The sequence below is a fragment of the Diabrotica undecimpunctata genome, chromosome 3 (assembly GCF_040954645.1).
Source record: "Diabrotica undecimpunctata isolate CICGRU chromosome 3, icDiaUnde3, whole genome shotgun sequence".
Taxonomy (NCBI): Eukaryota; Metazoa; Arthropoda; class Insecta; order Coleoptera; family Chrysomelidae; genus Diabrotica; species Diabrotica undecimpunctata.
This window is the reverse complement of record NC_092805.1, coordinates 42,496,910-42,521,243: the sequence shown is the minus strand read 5'-3', so window position 1 is coordinate 42,521,243 and position 24,334 is coordinate 42,496,910. Positions and strand designations below refer to the sequence as shown.

Here is a 24,334-nt window from a genome sequence, read left to right as displayed (position 1 = left end):
CTATAGGTTTCCAAAAATTATAAAATCACGTTCATATAATGTATATCCAGTTTTCCAAATGCAATAAATGAAGAGAAGTATAAAAACGTCCATTATAATATTAACCATTTTCTTATTCTTATATTTCATGAATATTTCTTATAACCGACGTACGTTTGGCTCACATGTTTTGGTTTATTTGTCATTGGTTTATTTCCTATAAGAATGATGAAGATGTGTAAAGATCAGAAGGATCAACTGTAAACTGTATATTGTTATTTTTTAGCATCGGGAAGCTGTTTGGTTTAAAATAAAATAAAAAAAAAATACTTATTTAGATCTGCTATATCTACAACTTTATTAACTAAATGTACAAATATACGCAATGTAACAAATATATAATAAAAAATCGTTCTTTTAATAAAAAAAAAATTTAAATTAAAATTTAAATTTAAATTCAATGAAAATGAGAGTAAAGAAGGAAATAGTTCTGATATACTTTGCTCCCAAATATCTTCAGGTAATTCAGGTAAACTAATTGAAGGATATAATGATTCATATCCTCGATCAGAGTCACTGTAGGACATTGGAGACAAAAATTCTAGCATGAATGTTAGAACAGTCAGGTTTGATTCTGCAACAGATGATGAACTAGCTCTTTTTGATTCTTCAACTGGTAACGAGTAACTAATTCAGAGTTCGTTGCAGCAGGTAAAGCAACAGTGAGGTTGAGTTTCCTCCTCTCTGCTTTCTAAACATTGTAACGTTTCTGCTGTCATTGTCATGTCATCATTAAGGGTTCTATAAACTACATCACTTTCAGATATAAAAGTTTTGTAGTAACAATCGTTTTGGTTTGGTAGTTTTAAATTTTCTGTTTCTACTAATTGGTCTCTTAGCTTTTAATATGTCGTCTAATGGGGGCTTAGCAGAATAGAGGTGGTGAAGCAGCAAAAACACTCTAAGATGGAGTTTTTTAGGTGACTTATTATTGGTTGTTCACCCACTGGATTCCAACTCTGTTAATGTCGTGACCACCATTTCTACAGAACTACTTATATTACTTTTTAATTCCTAAAAAATAATATTAAAGGATATTACCAATATGAAAAATGTTCTTCAATTCTTAAAGTAAAATAATAATTATTATATTATATATTAATTATTGTGTTGAAAGATTTCATGTGAGAAACTAATCGTGAAGTAACTTGTTATATTATACACTTTTAAAATAGAAAAATGACGTATGTTAAAGATTCATTACCTCATCAAATGTTAAAAACCCAACTATAGTAACAAAAAACTAGGTCGTAGAGGGTGTAAAAAAATTTGGTTATAAATAAAATCACGTGTTCTGGGGCAAAATTAAAATGATTTTACTTAAAAAATTCTATAGTCGCTGTTAGAGACTTATTGCTACGGATACTACATATTAAAATTCCGATCTTACAGCTTCCGAAAAATTAAATATTCAATTACAATGGCTTAAAAAATACTACCAAAACCAATTTTTTATCCAAATGTCGACATTAATTAAAATATTACTTGCAAAAAAATAAAATAACCATAACACTTTAACACCCTTTATTTCTGTAGGAACCCATATTTCTAGTATTTTTTTAAGCGCGAAACTCAACTAACTTTTTTGCATTATTAAGGAAACACTCTATGGATATGGATAATTTGTAAAATAAAACTTACAGTCTCTACATAAATAGGCTCTACAAAACAATTTACCATGTTCAAATGTAAACTCTTTATATTCCTTTATACAGTGATGAGTGTCTTACCACCCGGCTTTTTAACGTAAGAGATAGAAAACACAGTTACCTTGTGAAATAAAAAGAGATGAAACTCGTAAAGGTGAGAAATAATCGGAGAAACCTATAATTTATATTACATTACATTATCACTAGCGATAGTCTCACACCTTTAGACGTTAGCTTCGAGTTAAATCACCTCGGTCATAATTATTATGAGTAACGTCGAATGTGTGACGTATTTCCATTTTTTAATTTCGCATAAAGTAAAAACTGATTGACCACAATAAAGCAAAAATGTGAATAAAATAATTTAATTAATAGTGATTATTTAATCTAAAGTTTTAAATTATTAACCAAGAATAATTTCTACTATGATTTAAGGAGTTTCATACACTCTTGTGACAGAATAATTATAAATCCTTCGTGGATTAGTGGTAAGAATTCGACATTGCGACACAGACATCGCAGACGATTAGAGTTCAAAACCCACTTGTGATTTTCTTTTTTTTTTTTAATAATTTGAAATTATGCAAAGATCGCTTTGCTTTGAATCATTAAACATTTATGTTAGTCGTTACTAGTATTAGAAGTGTTTAAAGTTAAAACAAAAAATCTTATTGACAAAACAGTATCGTCGTACTTTCGAAAATAAAGTAAACATTCTTCAAAATTAAAAGAACTTTTAAAGAATGTTTAAATAAGTAAAAATTCTACAAAAATAAAAAAATATTGTAAATAAACGTATTTACAATATGTTCAAATAAGCCTTCATTAGCAGCAGAACAATAACCCAAACTGCCACTAAAGAATTATAAAAGTCTGATGGATCAGAGTTCAAGGCACGATGTTCTCATCGTTATATCTCTCATATAGTTTGGACTTGATATATCCCCAAATAAAAAAATCACAAGATGCAAGATCGCAGGCCAAAAAATATCTCCGTGGCCACTAATCAATCGATTAGGAAAAGTCGCACTGAGATATTCACTGACGATGCGAGAATTATGTGCAGGACAACCATCGTGTTGAAACCATATGGAATCGAAAGTTATTGGTAAATTACGAAGGGCTGGGACAATTTCATTTTGCAGAAGTTCCAAGTATTTCCGCCCAGTCAACATACCGTCTATAAAAAATGGACCAATGACATGATTCCCTATTATGCCTCCCCAAACATCTACTTTCCGAAGACACTGGGTACCAGCGACATAAATCTGACGAGGATTTCCTCGAGACCAATACCTAGCATTGATTGAATTGTGACGGCCATGCAATGAAAACGTACATTCATCGGTGAACAAAACGTTCTCTAAAAAATGTTCATCTTGATGTGACATTTCCATTGCAGTTTGACAAAATTCTAAACGTCTATATTGATCCCCAGGGAATTGTTCGTTGGATTTATGAAGTTTATAGGGACGGTATCGATGTCTTTAAAAAATTTCACCTACTCTAAATCTTGGAATTCCATATTGTTCTCCGAGACGAGATGTTGATTGGGTAAGATTTTGCTCAATACTTGCACAAATCAAAGTGTCCCTTAGTTCCAAATCTGGATTTACCTCCCTTCGTCTGCGAACTTCTCTTGGAGCGAACAAGGATCCATAAGTAAAAAAATTACGTATAATAGTCTGAATTGTTGATCGTGATGGAGCCGGCCTATTTGGAAACATATTTACAAATTGTTGTCTAATCATGTTGTCTGATAATCCATTCACATGCCAGACAACAATTTGCACTTTTTCCTCGACCGTTAAAATCCTTTTCACGAATTATTTTTTCAATAAAAAGTTTCTGTTTACCGTAAATAACACTTCTCGGTGTGTTATTATTTGATAACTTGAAGGCTTGATGATTTGGTTAGCTATAAAGCAGGTAGCTGTTCTCGCGCATCCATTCCAATGTCGTCAATTGTTTTGAAAATCATTACCTGTACAGAGGAATTGATATTAACACTGAGAATTTAGTGATGGACTTGACATTAAACAGTCTTCAATGGATTATTTTCCATTCACAACTGAAGACTGTAAAACTGGAATTGAATTTGAAATATTTTGTATTTCTATTTTATAACATTGGAATAAGAATAAATTGTGAATAATGAGTTTTTCGAAAACTTGTTACCTAATATGTATCATATTTTCTATTATTTTTGATTGAGTAAAACAAAAATTTTACCCTTGGTGTGAATTGAACCCCAGTCTTCTTGTCAATAGACAACTTCTCTAACTATTACTCCAATTTTACATACAATAATTGTTTTCGGACAAACATACCTACCTTAATTTAGTCAAATATTTCAGTTGAGTTATTTTTATTATTAAATAAACTTAAAGATTTATAATTTAAAATCGCTACTAATTAATGTTTTTTAGTATAATATATCTTAATATATTTAATCATTTATTCTAACATCAGAAATTATTAAAATAAAATATTTTCAAGGTCATCCGTATAATTATGACTGAAGTCAAACAGACACGTCTAATACTAGCCTTATCTCGTACTATCTCACAACTTAATCTGTCTTCTATCCTTTCCGCTATTTTGACGGGTGGTAATAAGACACTCGTCACTGTATACTTAATCAGTTACGGTTGGTTCTGGCATTGGTATTTTAATTTAATTACACAATATAAAGATATATATTCTCAACGGGGATTTAACCATGATACAATAGAGTTATCAAGTGAGAGAGTAAGACTACGGTAACGTTATTTGAGCAATGGAGCATGCGCAGTATGAAAATTGAATAACGTATAACATAACAGAAACAAGTCGTTTAATATTATTTTGCTTATTGAATAATTTGATCACATAATGCATACAAATCCAACTTTAACTAGAATTCAAATTCTACTCTCCAATTACGTCATGCGTGAACCCGACCAATTTTGCGCAACGGGAAGATCCTATCTTGTCATTTATAGTATCATGGATTTAACTACAGACAAAACGACGTGGACAGGGAAGTCCCGGAAGTATCTAAATTTAGATGCATAGATATGAGCAAAATATTGACAAGTAAAGATTAGCAAAAATGTCGATATAATTAATATTTTGTGACAGGTTTTTATAGCCCTGCAAGCCCTGCAAGTTGGCCCTCATCACTTCGTCTCCTTATAAAGCAAACTTACAATGTTGGGCGCATGTTGATTATACCAGTGTGGAAAAAGATGATTACATATGCGACTTCTGCCAGTAAATTAGATTCAAACTTAAAACAATCATAGGAATAAGCCTTTTATGAAAAAGCTAATTTTGATATTGGTAATCAATCTATTTTAAAAATAAAATAAATTTATATATTTATTATGTGAATTATTTCTACACCAGTCATAATCCATTAGGTTTCTAGGGGGTACAAAATACGAGGAAAAGAGGGATCCAAATTAACAGCACTTTTTTAAGTGCCTATTTTGTAAACTTTTGCAAAAATTAGCAGTTATCTAATATATATTTTTAGAATATTTTAAACAAAGAAAAGTTATTCCTAGATAATGTTAATTTAGTTTTTTTCTTAAATTGAAATTTAAACTACTTTATTATAAATGTTATTAAGTAAAAACCAATTGGTGGTCCGAATTTGCCATATTTCCTCACTATTTTGCTCTTGTCGAAAATGTTTATATATTTTGTATTACCATTTAAAATATCTATATAAATAGTTGACATACCTATGATGATTTTCTTTACTAATTATAATGTTCCCAATTTCTTTAGTTCTTCAAACGCTAGCACTGGGTGTTCTAATTTGTTCTTTATGAGAGTTAAAAGATCCTCTACTTCAGTTTGTCCTGAATACTCTCCCTTTACCACCTGGCCATTACGAATCACTCTTACGGTTGGATATGACGTGATGTTGTATTTTGAAGCTAGACTTTTTTCTTTTTCACATTCTACTTTACCCATCACAACCTTTCCAGCTTCTGGAAATTCTTTGGCTATTGCATCTGCAGTTTTATCAAATGTAGGCATCACCTTTTTACTAAATCTACACCAGTCAGTATAGAACATTATAAAGACTAATTCATTGGAAGCTAAAATAAAAAATATCAATCTTAATTTTAATACACAAAAAAGGGGACAATACAGATCTTAAAAATTATCGTCCAATATCACTACTATCACAACTTTATAAAACATTCACAAAAATAATTACAAATAGATTGACAACAAAGTTTGATGTATATCAACCAGTAGAGCAAGCCGGATTTAGAAAAGGGTTCAGTACATGTGACCATCTTCACACACTAAAGGTCCTAATATAAAAAGTTAACGAATACAATTTACCAATCTGTTTAGCATTTATAGACTACGAGAAAGCTTTTGACAGCACAGAATTATGGGCTATTGAGGAAGCACTGGTCAACAGCAGAATATATTCTAGATATAGGATATTAATACATAATATATATCAACACGCTGAAATGGTAGTCACGATGGATAACGGAATGAAAACGAGGCCAATAAAAATCAACCAAGGAGTAAGACAGGGAGACACCATATCTCCAAAACTATTTACTGCCGCACTTGAAGACATCTTTAAATCACTAAATTGGGAAACGAAGGGACTATCGATAAACGGAAAGTATTTTCATATCTAAGATATGCAGATCGGATCGTCGATCGGATAGCCAAGCGGGCTGGGCGGCTGGCTTCTCCTTCGCTTCACTGCGAGAGATGTCAGTTAAATCCCCAGCTCGGTGTACAGAAAACAAATAGGCTAACGCAGCAGTTTAAAATTCTAAATGAATCTGCAGCTTAGTCTAGAATATGCTGGTATCTGATCGGCCTATGGTGGAGCAGTACGGCAAGAGATAAGGGCTTGCAGCTTGGTGATACTCCTCCATAGATCCCTACCGGAAGGGCGTGTGCCGCCTAAATACCGGGTATATATATAGATATGCAGATGACGTAGTACTAATAGCCGACAGCTGGAAAGAACTGAAGACGATGATCGATGAGCTTCATACGGAATCCATAAAAAAAGGACTAAAAATGAATCTGAGTAAAACTAAGCTAATGTCAAATAAAGATGATCAACCATCATCAGGTTACCTGATGGTAACCATCCAAGGAACAAAAGTGGAACATGTAAAAGAATACATATATCTGGGTCAGAATATCAAGGTAAACAAAGAAAACCAAACTACCGAAATAAGCAGACGAGTAAGAATGGGATGGGCCGCATTTGGAAAACTCTCATACATACTGAAAGACAAAAAGATACCCCAAAACCTTCGAACCAAAGTGTTCGATTCTTGTATCCTTCCCGTTTTCACTTACGGAGCTCAAACCTGGACATTCACAAAAAAGAACATGGACAAGATTCGAAAAACTCAGCGAGCCATGGAACGACAGATGCTTGGTATCTCACTAATAGATCGGCAAACGAACGAAGCAATCCGGAATAAAACAAAAATAAAGGACGCTGCGAAACAAGCAGCTAAATTAAAATGGAAATGGGCTGGACACAACGAACGTCTCGAAGATGGTAGATGGATCAAAGAAGTCGGAAACTGGCGACCGTACGATGCGAAGAGACCAAGAGGAAGACCTCAAATGCGCTGGAGCGACGATATCAAAAGAGTCGCAGGACCAATGTGGAAACGCCTAGCACACAACAGGGATGAATGGCGAGAAATGGGAGAGGCCTTTATTCGACAACTCGGATAGAAAAAGGGCTATAAAAAAAATCTTAATCTAGTATATCTAATATTATTATATATAAATATTCGAGCTCGACTGTTCAATACGCGATTGATATATCACATGTAATATTTATTCGACTATAATGTGGGACTTCTGGTTAAAACTTTTTAACCGTAAGTGATATGAAAACCAGAAGTTTCTATTCTGTTCTTGTACGCGTCGAATAATATATCGCGTGTACTATTTTGCGACTTTAAAACAGTACATCTGGTGGCAACCTCTAAACCCGTAGTCAACTGTCAAATTTCTTACATTTAACACTTTATAGGACAAATTGATTTTTTTCTCAAACAGTATATCTCAAACAAAAATGCTAATGTGTTTATTGTTTTTTATTGTATTATGAGTGACATTTACTAATTTTTTGTAACATTAGTTCAATATTTTTTAAGGTGGTCGATATTTCATTCAGTGTTTATTTATAGCCAGTTAAATAGCTTACGGTCACTGGCTAAATTATCAACCAAGAAACCGTAAAAAATAAAAAGACAAAGCTTATTCAAAAAACTTTTTATTGTAGCTGCCAAACATTCATCCAAAAACTAGACTTGATAACTACACAAAATAAATATTCTACAAATATAGAAAAACATTAAGAATAATTACATTTAGTGAAATAAAAATTGTAATTTATTTTTTCTTTTTTTTTCTTTTTTTTTTCTTTTTTTTTCTTTTTTTTTCTTTTTTTTTCCAAAAAAAAGTGAAAAAACAAATAGCACAACAAAAGAATGAAGAATGAGAAAGAACCTGCTTAAATATTGAAACATACATAGGAGTTACAAGAACTTCGGAAAGTACTGAGAGAATTGAAACAAAACTCCAAAAAAAAATTAAATTGGGAAATATACAGGACAATGGAAGGACTACTACAAGGAACTGTTAACAGAACAAAGACCACAATTTATTGGAAAAGAAAACAGACGAAGACGAAGCAGATCCCCACAACAGAGATAACAGATAGGGAAATGAGAACGGCCATAAAAGCAATCAAAATTAAGAAAGCACCTTCACCTTTCTCACCTGAGCTTATAAAATACGGATCAATAAAATTACACCGGATGATACAATGGATATTTCAGAAAGCCATAAATGGAAAACAACTCCCAAAGAAATGGACGGAGGCATATATGACATCTATATTTAAGAAAGGAGATAGAAAACGATGCGAAAACTACAGAGGAATAAGCGTAATATCATCAATAGGAAGATTATATGGAAAGATACTGCGAGAAAAGATAGAGCAAGCAATAAAAGGCAAAATCGGGGGGATCAGGCAGGCTTCATGGCAGGAAGATCATTCATAGACCACATATACACACTAGAACAACTGTTGGAAAAGAAAAAAGCAAAAAATAAAGATATACATTTGGCATTTGTGGACTTGAGAAAGGCGTATGACTCTGTATCAAGGTCAGAACTATGGGAGGCAATGTACAAATTAGAAATACAGACGGAACTCATAGAAGCTACAAAGCTCTGTATAAAGAAAATAAAGTGTCCATTAAAATGGGAACAAGAATCATAGGAGACTTCACCATAACAAAAGGGCTCCTGCAGGGTTGTTCCACATCTCCAACCCTATTCAAAATATACTTAGAGAAAGCCTTGACTACTTGGAAAAGAAAATGCGAAGGCATGGGAGTACCGGTACGGAACAGGATACGTACCGGTTAAGCTTTGTAGACGATCAAGTAGTAATTGCACAAGACCAAGACGACCTAAGCTAGATGATGAAGAAACTTCAAGAAGAATATACCAAGGCTGGCCTAGATATTAACCTCGCGAAAACAGAGCACCTATCTACAAGTGAAGAAGACATAGAAGATCTAAAGATTGATGACAATGTAACAATTAAGGGAAAGGATAAATTTAAATACTTGGGGTTTATAATCACGAAAAAGGCAACAACGGAGGAAGAAATTACACAAAGATTAGGACAAACAAGAACAGCAATCCGACAACTTAAATCAGTATGGCGGGATAGATACCTAAATATCAAGACAAAAACACAGATTTATAAAACATTAGTGCGAAGTATTATGACATATGGGGCTGAAAATTGGATCATAAACAAGAAAAACAGCAGTAAGATTGTAGCAACAGAGATGGAATACCTGCGAAGATGCTGCAGAGTAACAAGAATGGATAGGAGAAGTAATGACGAAATAAAGCAAAGAACGTGAATAGAAACAGATATACTAACATACATAAAACAAAAAAGACTAAAGTGGTATGGACATGTAAGAAGAACTAGTGGCAGCAGATGGAGTAAGAGAATAACAGAATGGAGCCCCATAGGAAGGAGGAAAAGAGGACAACCCTGAAAATCCTGGAGGAACGAAGTAGACGACGCCATGAGTAAGAGGGGCCTAAACGATGGGACAACAGAGAGAGATAGAAACGGTTGAGCGAGGGAAGGCAGTGAATACTGTAGAATCCCTGAATATATATACAAAATTGTAATTTATTTGTTGTATAATCTTATTTATATAATCTTATATAATTTTTTTTCTACTTTTTTTTCTAACTTTGAAAACGGTCTCCACAGAACTCCACAAGTAAAGATTCTTGAATTCTCTCTTTCCGCCATGCCGTCATCGGTAATTGTTCTAGTCTGTGGCTATGATATGGTGCATTGTCTATAATAACCATAAACCCAAGTTCTAATATTGTTATGATTTCCTTAAACCAGCGTTCAAATACTTCGGAAGTCATTTCTTCTTGATAATCTCCTGTTTTTCTTGACTCAAATTGAAGCTAACCATCATCAAGGAACCCTGTATCACTTCCATTCTTTCCACTTTCCATTTCCTGATGGAGCTTTTAATTCTATAGACCAGCCTTCTATTTCTTTCGACTTTCGACATTTAAATCTTACCAAACTTTTCTAACTGTATGACCTTCGTTAATCCTGCGAATTTTGCGTATTTCTTCTACATATTTTCTTTTGCACGCAATAATTTCATTATTTTCTAATAAAATGCTTTTTCTAATGCATTTTACATATCGAAAGTTCATTTCGCTCATAGATTTGATTAATACTCTACGAGATATCTTAGGTAAGAAGTCATCGTTTTCGAGCTCTTGAGAAATTATTTCAGTGTTGGAATTTCACTCCGAAAATAAAATGAATGAATTTTTCGAGGTATAACATTTTTGTCTTGTCATCCAAAACAATGTTTTTTCTATCTCTAGTTTAACCTTTTTCTTGATTTTTATTTTCCGATATATTTTTAAGCACAAGATAAATACAGCTAACGGATACATTTGTTAAACTGATACCATTTGATGCCATTTTTCTGCCGACAATTCCTTTATAACCGTTTCGTATCATTACCTTCTCTTCTATCGTTAACACTTTCCGTCTCTTTTGCGGCTTTTTATTTTTGGATTCATCATCAGAATTTTGCTGTCTTCTTTTGGAACAACTCGGTTGTTCGTCCATTTTATTTCAATAATCACAGAATATAACTAAAAATGCACTATAAAACGACAAACTCCAATAACACTCGGTTTATTACCACAAACTTCAACCGCACAAAATATAATCACAAAATGCAACACATGTACTCCCGCCAGAACCGCCTATGTATAAACGTTTCTTGCTTCGGCAGGTGCGGAGGTGTTAACGTTGCTATGCTTTACAAATGCCCAAGTTGCCAAGTGTTTGAAAAGGAATGGGAATGAAACGTAAAATATCGATTTTTATTTTATAAACTTAAATATGTAACGAAACGTAACATATGAATAAAATTTATTTCATTACAATTTTGTGCTCAATTTTTACTATTGAAAATATAATTTTTTTAGTCTTTTTATGACGGTAATAATCGTTGCGTCAAAAAATTCTGGTTTGTATGACCATAACTGCTACTTATGAACAAGACGGCCACTTGCTATAGAGAAGCACAAATTAATGTACTAATACAATATTTTGTAATCTCTTATGAGAAAACGCAAATTGAACGGGTAGTTTTTGAGGGTCAATTTAAATATTCCGCGTTTAAATGATGAAGTCGCTCTTTAAAATAGTGGAATTTTACTTTAGATATATAAGGGTGTAAACTATTTAATAACCGCAGCTGTACATGTTAATGTTTGTGTAATAAATTGTTAGATTTTAAATAATACTCGTCTGACCATAATTTTAAGCTTCTTAGTAGTAATATTAATTACTACTAAGTGAGCATTAAAAAAAAAAACGATTTTTAACGATACGCTGTAGTACTGAGTAACTTTTTTCTTGTTTGTGAGTGACCTAATAAGTCTTTGTTGAATTTAGTTTCTCAAAAACCGTTTTTTTTAAGTATATTTTTAATCTTCCCAGATAGATCGTTTGTTTTTATCTGATGAGTCATTATTTTGGTTTCTTATTTAATTTTATTTTTTATATATTTATGTTTGTGATTTGTGACAAAAGAAATATGACTTCTGAGTAACTGGGTATGACAAAACTTTACATTACACATTATGTGTAATGTAAAGTTTGGTAGTACCCATAAAACACACAAGGCTTGTAACTGTTATTGTAAAAGGCTCTCAGATAAATAGAGAGACTCGATTGATATATATTGCAATATTACTTTTAAGTTTTTATTATAAATTTGCATTATTACGAAACGAACTTACCCAAAATATTATCTATGTTTTTACTAGTAATCTGTACAGCTTTGCTATCTGCTGGTTCTATTAAGTAAATAATCTAAAAAAAAGTAATAATCAATTTTTTAATGAATCGATACACTTAGATATTATATCAACCACTATTATTAAGTGAAGGATTAATAAAAAGTATGTCAGAAGCGAAACGCTCGCGTTCCTGGCTCGGTAGGAAAAATAAAATAGAAAAACAGAAAACAGAAAACAGTAAACAGAAAAATAAAAAAAGTTAAGGTAGAAGTTTAAAAGTCTAAACGAATTCGTAACTTAGACTAGCATACGCTGGTGTTTGATCAGTATTACGGCAAGAGATTTGCGGCTTGGTGGTACTCCTGCATAAATTGTCACGGAAAATGCGTAACCTCTAAGATGAAGATGAAACGTACAATCCCGAAGAAGAAAATATAAATGGAAGCGATCATGATTCTGTATCGGAACTAGAGTATAGTGACACCACAGATGATGAGAGTGACATTGAACAAATAAATAAGTGGTTTGTGAGAAATGACAAAAAAAAACGAAATGGAGAAAAGAAACACCTAATGTTAACGTCAGAACCAGAGCTCATACCTTAGTAACCCATTTACCTGGTTTGAAGGGACTTGCTAAAAATGCAAAATCAGATATTGAGTGTTTTAATCTTTCACTTGATGGGTCTGTTATACAAACGATTACTACTTGTACTAATATTTATATTTAAAATATCAGAGACCGATTTGAATGAGAACGAGATGCAAGAAACACAGACGAAAGAGAGATAAGGGCATTTATTGGGATTCTTTATATAATCGGTGTATTAAGATCTTCTCGAAAAAACTTACACAAAATTTGGGACAACTCAAAAGGAAGTGGTGTAGAATTATTTTATTTGGCCATGAGTGAAAAACGTTTCAAATTTCTTTTGAGGTGTCTACGTTTCGAAGACATTAGAGATAGAGTTCAAAGAAGAGAAATTGATAAACTGGGCGTAGGAAATTTCGACACTAAGCAGGTAGCGACTAAAATTTAATGGCAATTTTCGACACCAGCCCCAATTCCCGTTTTTATCTTACAGGTATATTCGACACCAAATAAATATAGCTGCGACATAAATAAAATACCATAATTAATTAATTTATTTATTTTAATAAAAGTAATGTGCATTTTATTTCTTTATAACTGTAATAATATCTAAATATAATACAACTAGTACCTAATTTTTGTACATTTTACCGTTAATATACTTGTATACAATGATTTATTTGCTATTATAGGAATGATAAGATACAGCTTTTATAAAATCTAACCTACGTATTTGTTGGGATCGTAGTTTATCCATCATTTTCTCCAAAAATGCCAATTTAGCCTTAACAGTAGTATCTTTGATTTTTGCTGGTATATGTAAACTATTTATTTTGACATAAGTGTCTACTTGAAATTTTTTTAACTTTTCAATAAAAATAAAAATAGAAGGATGTGTTGAATAAAAAGAAGAATTAAATCTCGAATGAAAGGATTCGCAGGCATTTGTGGTCCTCGCAATAGACGGATTCTGATTAGACCATATGTGTGGTGGTAATAGAGCGCTATCGAAAATGTAATTTTCCAGTAAATAATCTGCATATATATCAAGTGTTGCGTTTATAGGTTTATATGACATTAAATCATAAAAGAAGCATTCTTCAGCTTCTGCTGGATTTAAATAAGTTAAACCAAACGTATGCCTTAACCATTTTCCAATTTCTGAATTTGTATCCTTATATTCTTGTACCAAACCCAAAGATTGAATTTTTTTAAACCAGTTTTGGTGTAAGTGAAAACGGCATCCACTAATTTTTGCATTGGGCCACATATACAATAAAGCACAGTGAATTGCTTTTTCAAAGTCCACAAATATTTCAGTTGGCTCTAATGATAATTGAAATGTTTCAAAAATCTTAGACTTTAATAAAGAAAATAAATTTTTGTATGTCATTGACAATTTGTCCTTTAACAAACAGTATGCTAAAGGAACATAATGTCCATTTTCCAAGCCATGTATAGTAAATAATTGTAGAAAATATTTGGTACTGTATGAAAATGTACCATCCATATACAAAGTTTTTAATTTACACAACAAACGAATATTTGTCTCGCATGAAAATACAATTACATTTAATTCAGGATGATTTAAAAACAAAAAACTTTCATTGCGACAGGTTTTAGGAGAATAATTACTAACCGCGTTATGAACTTCTGATATGCTTCTTGGTAACGGACCTGGTAACAGTTTACGACGACAGTTGTAAATGTTCTTTCTTATGCTAGCTATGCCAGGAACCGTCAGCAAATTGGCATCACACTCAGCAACAGCAGTTCTTGTAATTTTGGCAGGCTTTTCCGATATGTCCTCTTGGGCTTTTCGTTTACATGCATTGATTACCATCTTTACTTCAAGCTTTTTTGGATCGGCTTCATGATTATGTACCAAATCACTTCTTGTGGTGGTGAGGTCCTCACAGCCTATTGTAAACACTTTTGCGGAACACTTAGTGTTTCTTTGGATGCAGCGCCAAAATATCTCGCCGCTTTTTAACACTTTCTGTTTCGAGAACGAATGATGCTCCACCACTAATAAATCTCGACCACGGGAACTTTTTATCAAACTCATTTTTTAAATATCCGTATACGTGCACAAGTCAACGTCAAACAAGAAATAAATTACAACTGAAATAATTTAGTCACAAGTACACAAGTGCCACGCCCCCCGCCGTGACAATAAATATTGGGAAAACCCGCTTGTTCTGCTTGGGTGCAAATGTCCATCGCCGCTAATTACCTACCTACCTGCTTTACGCCGCGGTGTCGAAATTTCCTATAATAAAATTTGACCCTTCGATTACCCCAGGTACAAAGACAATTTGGTGTCGAAAGTTCGCCCGCCGGATAAACTGGCACCTATTAGGGAAATTTTTAACCATTTTTGCCAATTTTCCAAGACATTTTATAGCAAGTGAATATTTGACTATGGATGGGCAACTATTGGCGTTTAGCGGGCGTTGCGCATTCAAAGAATATATGAACTTTGATAAAATAAAGGCAGATATCGAGCACAGTTTTATTAATTAAATCTTGTCCAAGTACTTTCGCTTCCTAGAGCATCTTCAGGGGCATTTCGTCAATTTTTGGGTATCCAGCAATCGCAGAATGTCATAAACATAAAATTAAACATAAAATTGTACATGACACTACACTAAACAAGGACAAATAGTTTAAAATTATTTAAAAAATAGTCGAAGCTACAATCTGGTCGGAAACAGGAGAGAGAATATTCTATATTCTGTTCTATTTTATACATATATATTATTGTAAATCTGGCTGTGTAAAGCCTACTGTGCTAAGATTTTATCTTAACATACTATACCGAATGAAAATCTGTAAGAATAGAATTAAAATTAAGCTGTACTTACCGCTGTTAATAAAAATAGAGTAGTTTTAATGTTATACATCCTAGCAATGGAGTTTCTATAAAAACAAATAAAAAATACAACGATTTTCAATTTACCAACTTTGGATTAAGACCTGCAGTAAATACCATAAAAGATAAACGGCTAATGTCATCTAACTCTTTTGACATAAAAGGAAGACAATTTATATCAGAAATTTCGACATGAAGCTTATAGTACAGGAGATAGTGTGGAGTTGTCGAAGGAATTTTATACCGAATAAAATTTATTGGAAGCAGTTGAATAGTGTTCGATAATCAGCAAAATGAGCGTCTGTCGCCGCACCTGCGGTGGAGTTAGATGTACAATCAGAATGGCATGGGGGTCAGTTGTAGTGCAAATTAAAAAACTTTACTGAATTCATTCTTTGTTTTAGCCGGCATCTTAAGTTTAAAGGAGAACCAACCGTTTTTGTTCAATATCTTCGCCATTTTCACTTTTTATGGACTGGAACTGTTGCAAATGCAATTTTCTACTTTACACATTTTTTTGTGCGGTCGATATTTTCTGAGTTAAAAGGAAAAATGTGAAGAGGTGTGAAAGGGGAAGGAAGAGATATTGAATTAACTCGTTTATTATTAACTTTCTTTCCTCCTTTCTTTTTCCCCTTCCTTTTATTCGATCAATGTGTCGGACTTGGGCTAGTTATTTTAATTTCCATTGACCCATCTTTTCCATTCTTTTCTATTTCCTGCCATAATTTTCAATTCTTCGAGTGATTTTTGTTTAAATTTTCCCGCCCCTACTACTTGCTGTATTAATTTTTTCTTGGTCTGCATCTTTTTCTTTTTACGATGTTTGCTTCGTGGACTTTTCTTGTAATTATGTTGGATTGCATTCTCATCAGATGCCCATACCAGTTTATTTGTCTCTTTGCTATTTTGTTCATTATTGGTTCTTGCTTGGTTCTCCTTAGTTGCTTAATCTATCCCATTTTGTCTTTTCAAAGTTCCTTCTTAGGTGTCTCATCTTCTTTGTATTAATCCTGCTCTTATGTTTTTCCAGAATTGTCCAGTTTTCACTTGCATAGAGCAGAGTCGGTATCAGTATTGTGTTATATATTTTTTTCCTTGTCTCTTGTGTAAGTTCGCTTTTTCCCAGTATTGGGGCTAATACATAGTATAACTTGTTTGGTTTCATTGCTTGATTTGTTATTTTCAGTCTATTTTTCGATCGTTAAAAATAATACTTCCCAGGTATTCTTAAGTTGCAACTGTTTCCAATTCTGAGCTTTTGCATTTTATCTTTATTTCATTATGTTTCTTATCTTCTTTGCCGCTAATTTTTATTTATCTTACCTTTTCCCCCGTTAATTTTCATTTTTAGCTGTTCTATTTGTTCTTCCCATATATACATTACTTTCTGCATTTTATTCTCGGAATCTGCTATTAGTACTATGCCGTCCACATACATTAAGGACTCTATTGTTACCGGTTGTAATCTATGGTATCATATTATTGTGTGTAGTTGGTTGGTGCTTACTCTAGAATTTCTTATCAATTCGTTTATTACTATTATGAATAGCAAAGGGCTAAGACTATATCCTTGCTTAATACCTCTCTTCCAATTACATTTTTCCGATCTTTCCCTTGTTATTTGTAATTTTCCCTTTTCCTCAGGCACTTACCTATAATTTGTCTTTCTATTGTGTCAAATGCTGCACTTAAGTCTATGAATGTTAATACTAGTTTCCCCCTGTATCTATGTTTCTTTTCATTAGGTTCTAATATTATATTTGTTGTCATTTGTCAGTCTTCCTGCCCTAAATGCTGCTTGGTTCTTCTCACAATTCCATTTCTACTTCTTGTCTTAGTCTCAACTCTATTATTTTGTATATATTTTAAAACATACCGATGACAGACATATTGCTCTATAGTTGTCGCAGTTTTCATGTTCTCTTTTTTGTATATTGGCACGATGATATATTTCTGCCAGTCTTTAGGGATTGTTTCTTTTTCTCACGCCTCTTTATATATTTTCCATAGCCAGTTTAATCCTTTTTCTCTTATGTATTATACAATTTCCAGTTCAATTTCATCATCACCAGTCCTGCATATTTTTATGTTTGATAATCCTTCTATTACTTCTTCTCTACTTATTTGCTCTAACTCTATGTTTTCTTCATTTATTACAATGTCTTCCTTTATTACTTCGGTATCAATTTTTTTCTCATAATATTCTTTCTATACTCCAGATTTTTGTTATGGGTTTATTTGGATTTGCTTTGATGTATCTTTTATTGAGTTTATTTTCTTCCGTTTTCCTCCCTTCATGTATCGTATTGTGTGCTGAGAGGCGAAAGATATGTATTACTTCAAGTTATACTGGAAGGAAAAGTACAGGGCAAAAGATCAGTAGGAAGACGCCAGAACTCGTGGCTGAAAGACCTGAGGAGATGGTTCGACCGCTCATCCGCAGAGATCTTTCGCGCAGCAGTTTCCAAAACTACAATTGCCATTTGGATCGCCAACCTTCGAAAGGAGACGGCGCAATGAGAAGAAGATGTATCGTATTGTCCAAAAGTTTTTATTATTTGCAACATATACTTCTTGTAGTTCTTCTCCAAATTCTTTCCAGGATTTTGCTTTTGCTTGTGTAACTGTCTGTTTTACTAATCGTCTCTGCCTTCTAATCCCGTTTCGTTTCGATGTATTTTTTTCATGCTATTTTTTTCTTTTTTATTTCTGCCTTCGCTTCTTTACTCCATTATCTAGTCTTTTTAAATGTTTAGTAAATTTTTTGATTCCACACACTTCAGTGGCTGTTTTCTTTAATATTTTACTGTAAGTATTCTATCTTTCTTCCATTGCCCATATTTCTTTTTGGTTTTCTATTTGTCTCAATCTTTTGTTAGTTTCTTTCTTGTAAAGTTCTTGCGCACACTTTCTATCTTGAATTTGTTAACCTTAACTTTCTTGTATTTTTTTCTTTCCACCTCCTCCATTTTTTTATCCTCTAGTTTTGCTGTGATCATCCTATGTTGTGTGGATAGTTCTGGTTACTTTTTCGTTAAGATGTTTTGTATGTTTTGCCACAAATGTATATTTGTCCTCAATTTTTTGTTTACTGAATGTGTTTCCTATTATCAGGCCATTCGTTTGACAAAATTCTAGCATTTTAATATTTCGTTTATATTTAATGTTTCTTCCACATATTGTCCAATATATCCTAATCCCCTCTTAACGTCCTTACCTACTCTCGAATCCAAATCTCTTAAGATTATTATTTTTTGTCTTGTCTAGTTGTAGCAATCTATCATTATCTCTTCTTCATTACATTCTGTTGGTCCGTATATTTGTATTATCCCTATTTTGTCTTTTAATCCTTTTTGGGCTGTAATTTTTCTAGATGATACTGCTTCGTAGTTTGTTATCCTTGATTCTATTTTTTTATTTACTATTATACTGACTCCTCTTTCATTGTGTCCCTGCGGTACTTCTAAATGGTATAGGCCATAGTTCTCGTTATATTGATGTGTCACCTCCCATTTTTTTCATTTCTTTTATAGCTTCTATTTTCTTGCTGGTCAAAGATGTCACATTTCTTGTCGCTATTCCCATAAGATTTGTCTCGTTATGACGTACTTAATTATTGCCATTTTTTTCTTCTCCTTTACTAGTGTTATCGTTGATTTGATGCTCGCTGGTTTTGTATTACCGTTATATCCGTTATTTGTTTTATTTCGATTTTTAGTGTTTATTTTTAATCGTAATACTTAATTTTTCCCTACCTTCATTACTATTGCTATGCCCGATATCAATGTTTTCCCCACCCATCATATTGCCCTACTAATATTATGTCTAATACCCATAGTCCCATCACAAGCCATATTATTAATACAGTAGGTATTTACCATTTATATTCCTAATCCTATTCTTATTACTACTTAAAATTAAACACTTATTATTATTGTCCAGCATATTTAGAAATTCTTCTTTCTCTTTTCGTTGCATGGCCTTTCCTTGGTTCCTTTTATGCGGTTCTGGTAGTATTTTGAACTCGCTATTTCCACTCTTTTTTTTCTTTATGGCACCATCTTCATTTCTTGCCGTATACTGTAATTTTATTGTATCCTATTTTCACCATTTTCCTCATCTCTCTTGGTCTCTTAAAGCTTTAGTGTTATTTTTTCTTCTTCACTTTCTAGTTTAATTAAGCATGTTTTGGGCCTATTTTTTGTGATCTTGAATATAGTTTTGACTCCTAGATGATTTTTTAACATATTAGTAATTCCATCTTTCAATGCTCGGATATGATTAATCCACTTATTACTCTTTTTTCTTTATCTAATCTGAAAGAATTCATAATTCTATAAAATATAATTCTCTTCATTTTTGTTTGGGTACAATTATGTCATAAACTTATCATTATAGCAGATAATTCAATCAATATGCTTCTGCAACTCTTCTACCATTTTCTATATTTACACGAAAGATATCGACAGCACTAAAAAATGCATGAAAGAAAAAATTGTCGGGACTCGCATTCGCAACAATTTCAGTCCTTACCATTTTTGTCAAAAATTTTAAAATGATGGAGATATTGAGCAAAAACAATTCTTCTTTAAATTCAAGATTGCGGCTAAAGCAATGGCGGAGTTCAGTAGTGATTTTAAGTATACACTACCATTGATCTCCGCCAAAGGTAAGAATAATTACTATTTAAATGGAAATAAGCCACAATTAAAGGTTAAAGTACGTTTATTGACGTTTCAATTTCCACTTCGGAAGGTGGAAATTGAAACGTCATCCTTATAGTCAGCCCTACTGTTCTACCATGTACCTACTATTAAGACAAAATTTTTTATACGACTTTCAGATGCTGCCATCTCTAACGCCACCGCAAGTGCAGCGACTGACCGAACACTATTCAATTGCGACTAAAAAAATTTATTTGGTATAAAATTCCTTCAAAAACACAACGCTATCTCCCGGACTATTAGTTCAAAATTGATAACCTTTTAAAATACTGGATCGGTGCGCGAATGTTATTGGTAAGTTTTTTAAGTATAATAAAATACATACGATATTATATAACTGCAGTGGCCAAGCTCCTTAATAGTCCGGGCAATTTTTCAAATTTGAACAATTCACTAGACGCAAATAAAAAATTATGCAAAAAAAGGTTTACTTTTTCTACAATCAGCCTTTTTTACTTCAAGATACTTCGATTCTGGTACAAATTTCCAAAATTCAGTAATTGGCGTCGACTTCTCGATATTTTAATCATTGTAGAACTTGATCTTCTCACATCTCTATTAATTCTAATTCTGCGTATTTAAAACTCAGCCAAAATTATGTTAACTTCAAATAGACTCATAAAAAAATAAAGACGATTTAAAATTTTTCAAGTATTGAAATCTATTTTGGAATACCGTCAATATTAGTCGGTGAGTTTTTCTTTTTTGATATTGAAACAATTTTTTTAAATTCAAGGAAAATTGACAAAATGTTTTATTTTCAATGTCCTTTTGAAAGAGTTGTAACTTACTTTGAAAACTAAATATACACTATGAGAGCTGAGATATTATTTTATATTTCACCTGCAATTGTAAATTCAGTATTTATAAATGTTCCATGATCCATAATCAGTCAAAAACATATATAAGTTTTGCAATCACTCGCTATCATTATGAATAGAATATTTCCTTTTCTTTTACAAATTCAATTGTTCGGATCAAACAAATCTACAAATCGATTTGATAATGGAAGCTAGATATATATTTAATAATGCAAAAGAAACGGCTGTCGCCGCTTCTCCGCCCCCAATTTCCATCTTTTTCTGTCATATGCAGTTGTCTCTTCTAAGTCTCTTGCCGCCATTGCTTCATCAATATCGTTGCGCCAACTTCTCCGTGGTCGTCTTTTTTTTCTTCTTTCAGGAGGGATCCATTCCAGAACTCTTCTAGGCCATCTGTACTCTGGCCTTCTTTTAACATGTCCAAACCAGATTAATCGTTTTCTTTCTATGTCATCATTGATATTTCGTTCCATTTTCATTTCGTTTCTTATTTGTTCGTTTCTAACTCTGTCCAGTTTCGATCTACCGCAGCTTCGTCTCAGATAATCCATTTCTGTCGTCATAAGTTTGTTTCTATTAGCATTGGTGACGTCTCATACTTCCGAACCGTAAAGTGTAATACGTTGGAGAGAAGAGAGTTTAAGGCACGGGTCGCAGCTCTGCCTTTGTTTATTCTTTCCCTGATTTCATTTGCGCTATTTCCCTTCTTGTTGAAAATGACCCCCAAATAGTTGCAAGATTGCACGCCTTTGATTTTGTCGTCTTCCAAGACTAAGTCACATATTTCATCTGTTCCCAATAAGAGATATTCACATTTTATCATATTCATGTTTAGACCTGCCACCTTCAAAAGAAATTATTTAATTTGGAAATTCTTCGTCCTTTAATTCCTCAAGAAAACTTTTGAACTGTCGATGATTTGTTGCATTGGTGCGAATGTAATTTACAATGTGTAACACTGTTTTCATAACATCGGGATATTTTCAATATTTTGTAACGAGATGTTCTCGATGAATTATGCATTGAATCCGTATGAATTGTGGAATTTGAGAATCATCTTTAAAGCTCAATAAAACTGGTTTTTTTTACGCAGCATTGCCTTAGCTCCATTAGTTGAAATGCTTGTAAGTTTATTAAAAGCCGCAATAAAAGTTTTTATTATGAAATCTAATGCATTTATAATATCGATGCAGCGGGTTGATTCATGAATTCTTACCATATCTAATAATTATTATTTAACAACGTATGAAAACTGCTAATTGCGGAAGATCTGTGATATCTGTCGGTTCGTCAAGGGCTAAGCTGAATACAAGTCAAATATTTTTTTAAATTGTCTTCCAGATATATATCAATTGCAATTATGCGTCGTTCTTTTTTTTTAGTTTAAGTTTTTAATAATTTTAGGTTTTTTTAATAAAAACTCAATATGAACATTTTGCACGAGCAATATTCTAGATAACAAAAAAACCAGCTTCAGCCACATTATTAGCTTAATTGCTAAACACTGACAGTCGTTAATTTAAATTTGATTTGAAAGAAGCTAGCTTATCTGGATTTAACTTGTAATTTGTTGAATACTGATTAGAAAACTGAGAATGATTGGTTTCATGAGGTCGACGTAAATTACTATAATAATAGCTTATAGCTTATAGCTTTATAATTTTTGACCGTAGAATTACAAATAACTCATAATACTTTTGCATTATTGTCAATAAAAAAGAAATTATCCCCCCAATCATTATAATAACTTTTATTTTCTTACTCATATTTTCTTTTTAAATATTTGTTCTCTGACGTTATAATTTTAAAATAACTGGAAATAAATTTAAAAAAAATCCAAGAAATTACAAGCTATCAAATTTTCTTATATCACTTAATAAATAGCAGCTTTTTCACCCTTTAATTAATAAAATAGTTTATCTATTACCATTTAATTGATTAAAATTAATTAAATTTATTATAAATTAAAATTTTTCTGGTTAAGGGGGCCTTACTTTATGAATCTTTTATTTTCTGTACTACGACTTCAAATAAGGGTAAAATTTTGTGTTATCAAAACAATACGTGCTATATGCTACGAAACAAACGAATTATAGTTAACTTATCAAAAATTCCAGATTACCAATCACACAAGCAAAACAAGTAATAGTTTAACCTAGCCTAAAAGACTTGCACACCCCTTAAGTATGACATTAGGGTGATACAGTTCAGTGGAGCGAGGAGAACTCGCGTAAACATGAATCACTCCATCCCACTCCAATGCTCCAGACTATCTAATTTTTCCCGATAACATTCTGATGCGCTATAGAGGCTCTCTTATCAGTTAAGTGCTTGTCATGTGGGATTCCTGGGTACAAGGTCTCCCACACGAAACCCTAACCCGATCAATGCAGACCAACGTAAGGCGCTCTATTCCCACTATCTCTAGTGATTATTTATCATCGTCTTATCGATCTTTATTGCTTGCGTGGGTCTCGAGCCTACGCTCAGTTCAGTAACTCGGTACTCATGGTTGTGGGCCCCTCTTGCCCGTTTTTTGGGTTTTGTTAGTATTTTTTGTGGCTTGCTTCTTTTGTTGTGTTTTGTTAATTTTTTTGGTGGCCGAAGATTATTTTTGTGTTTTTGTAGATATTGTTTGAGTGCTGTTTGAAACATATAAAATCAATATTATTAAATACAGTGAAAAAGGTGAGCGCGTTTTATTCTTTGGATAGAGTTACGATTATCTAGGATATATGTTTGCTGTTTGGCTCTTCTGTGTTTTCATCTATGGTACACATAATACCTTAATATCTCTTGCAGGATCTGGTTTGGGTGGTCTTCTAACTCAGCGAATTTTGTTCTTGCCTTTTTTCTTATCATATTCAGTATCCTTATTTGTTTTAAGTTTCTAAATATGAACCGTTCGACGACGTATCTGGGCACGTTTGCAGCTTCTCTAAGGCAGTTGTGGTGTGCTGCTTGAATCTTATTTTTGTTGCTGTGACTTGTGTCTCCCTAGGCAAGAGATGCATATGTAATTATTGGTAGTATGATGCTGTTTATCAGTGTTAATTTTGTTTTTATATCTAATTTGCTTCTTCTTTCTGTAAAACCTCTTTTTGTGATACTGGCCGTTGCTGTTTTCTGGATTGTCGCGTTATCATGTGGCCATAATATACCTTGGTCCATTATGACTTCTAGGTGTTTAGCTTCGTTTTGCCATTCGATGGGCCTGTTTTGCACTATTAGCTG

General features: G+C 32.7%; 1 protein-coding gene across 1 annotated transcript; it reads right to left on the bottom strand.

Annotated features, from left to right (window-relative positions):
- Window positions 1-318: 318 nt before the first annotated feature.
- On the bottom strand, window positions 319-15,707 carry LOC140436731 (endoplasmic reticulum resident protein 44-like). Its single transcript, XM_072525790.1, has 4 exons — window positions 15,545-15,707; window positions 12,087-12,159; window positions 5,420-5,782; window positions 319-1,053 (listed from the first exon to the last, which is right to left on the bottom strand). Exons 1-3 carry the CDS (start codon window positions 15,581-15,583, stop codon window positions 5,442-5,444), a joined length of 453 nt encoding a protein of 150 aa, XP_072381891.1. The 5' UTR covers window positions 15,584-15,707; the 3' UTR covers window positions 319-1,053; window positions 5,420-5,441.
- Between the last annotated feature and the right edge of the window lie 8,627 nt (window positions 15,708-24,334).

Excerpts from the sequence above, each read along its gene's own strand:
- LOC140436731 (XM_072525790.1), bottom strand. The coding sequence starts at position 15,583 with ATGTATAACATTAAAACTACTCTATTTTTATTAACAGCG. Across the intron at positions 12,160-15,544 it reads CTCTATTTTTATTAACAGCG|ATTATTTACTTAATAGAACC; the intron begins GTAAGTACAGCT and ends ACTTTTTTTTAG. Across the intron at positions 5,783-12,086 it reads AAACATAGATAATATTTTGG|CTTCCAATGAATTAGTCTTT; the intron begins GTAAGTTCGTTT and ends TTTTTATTTTAG.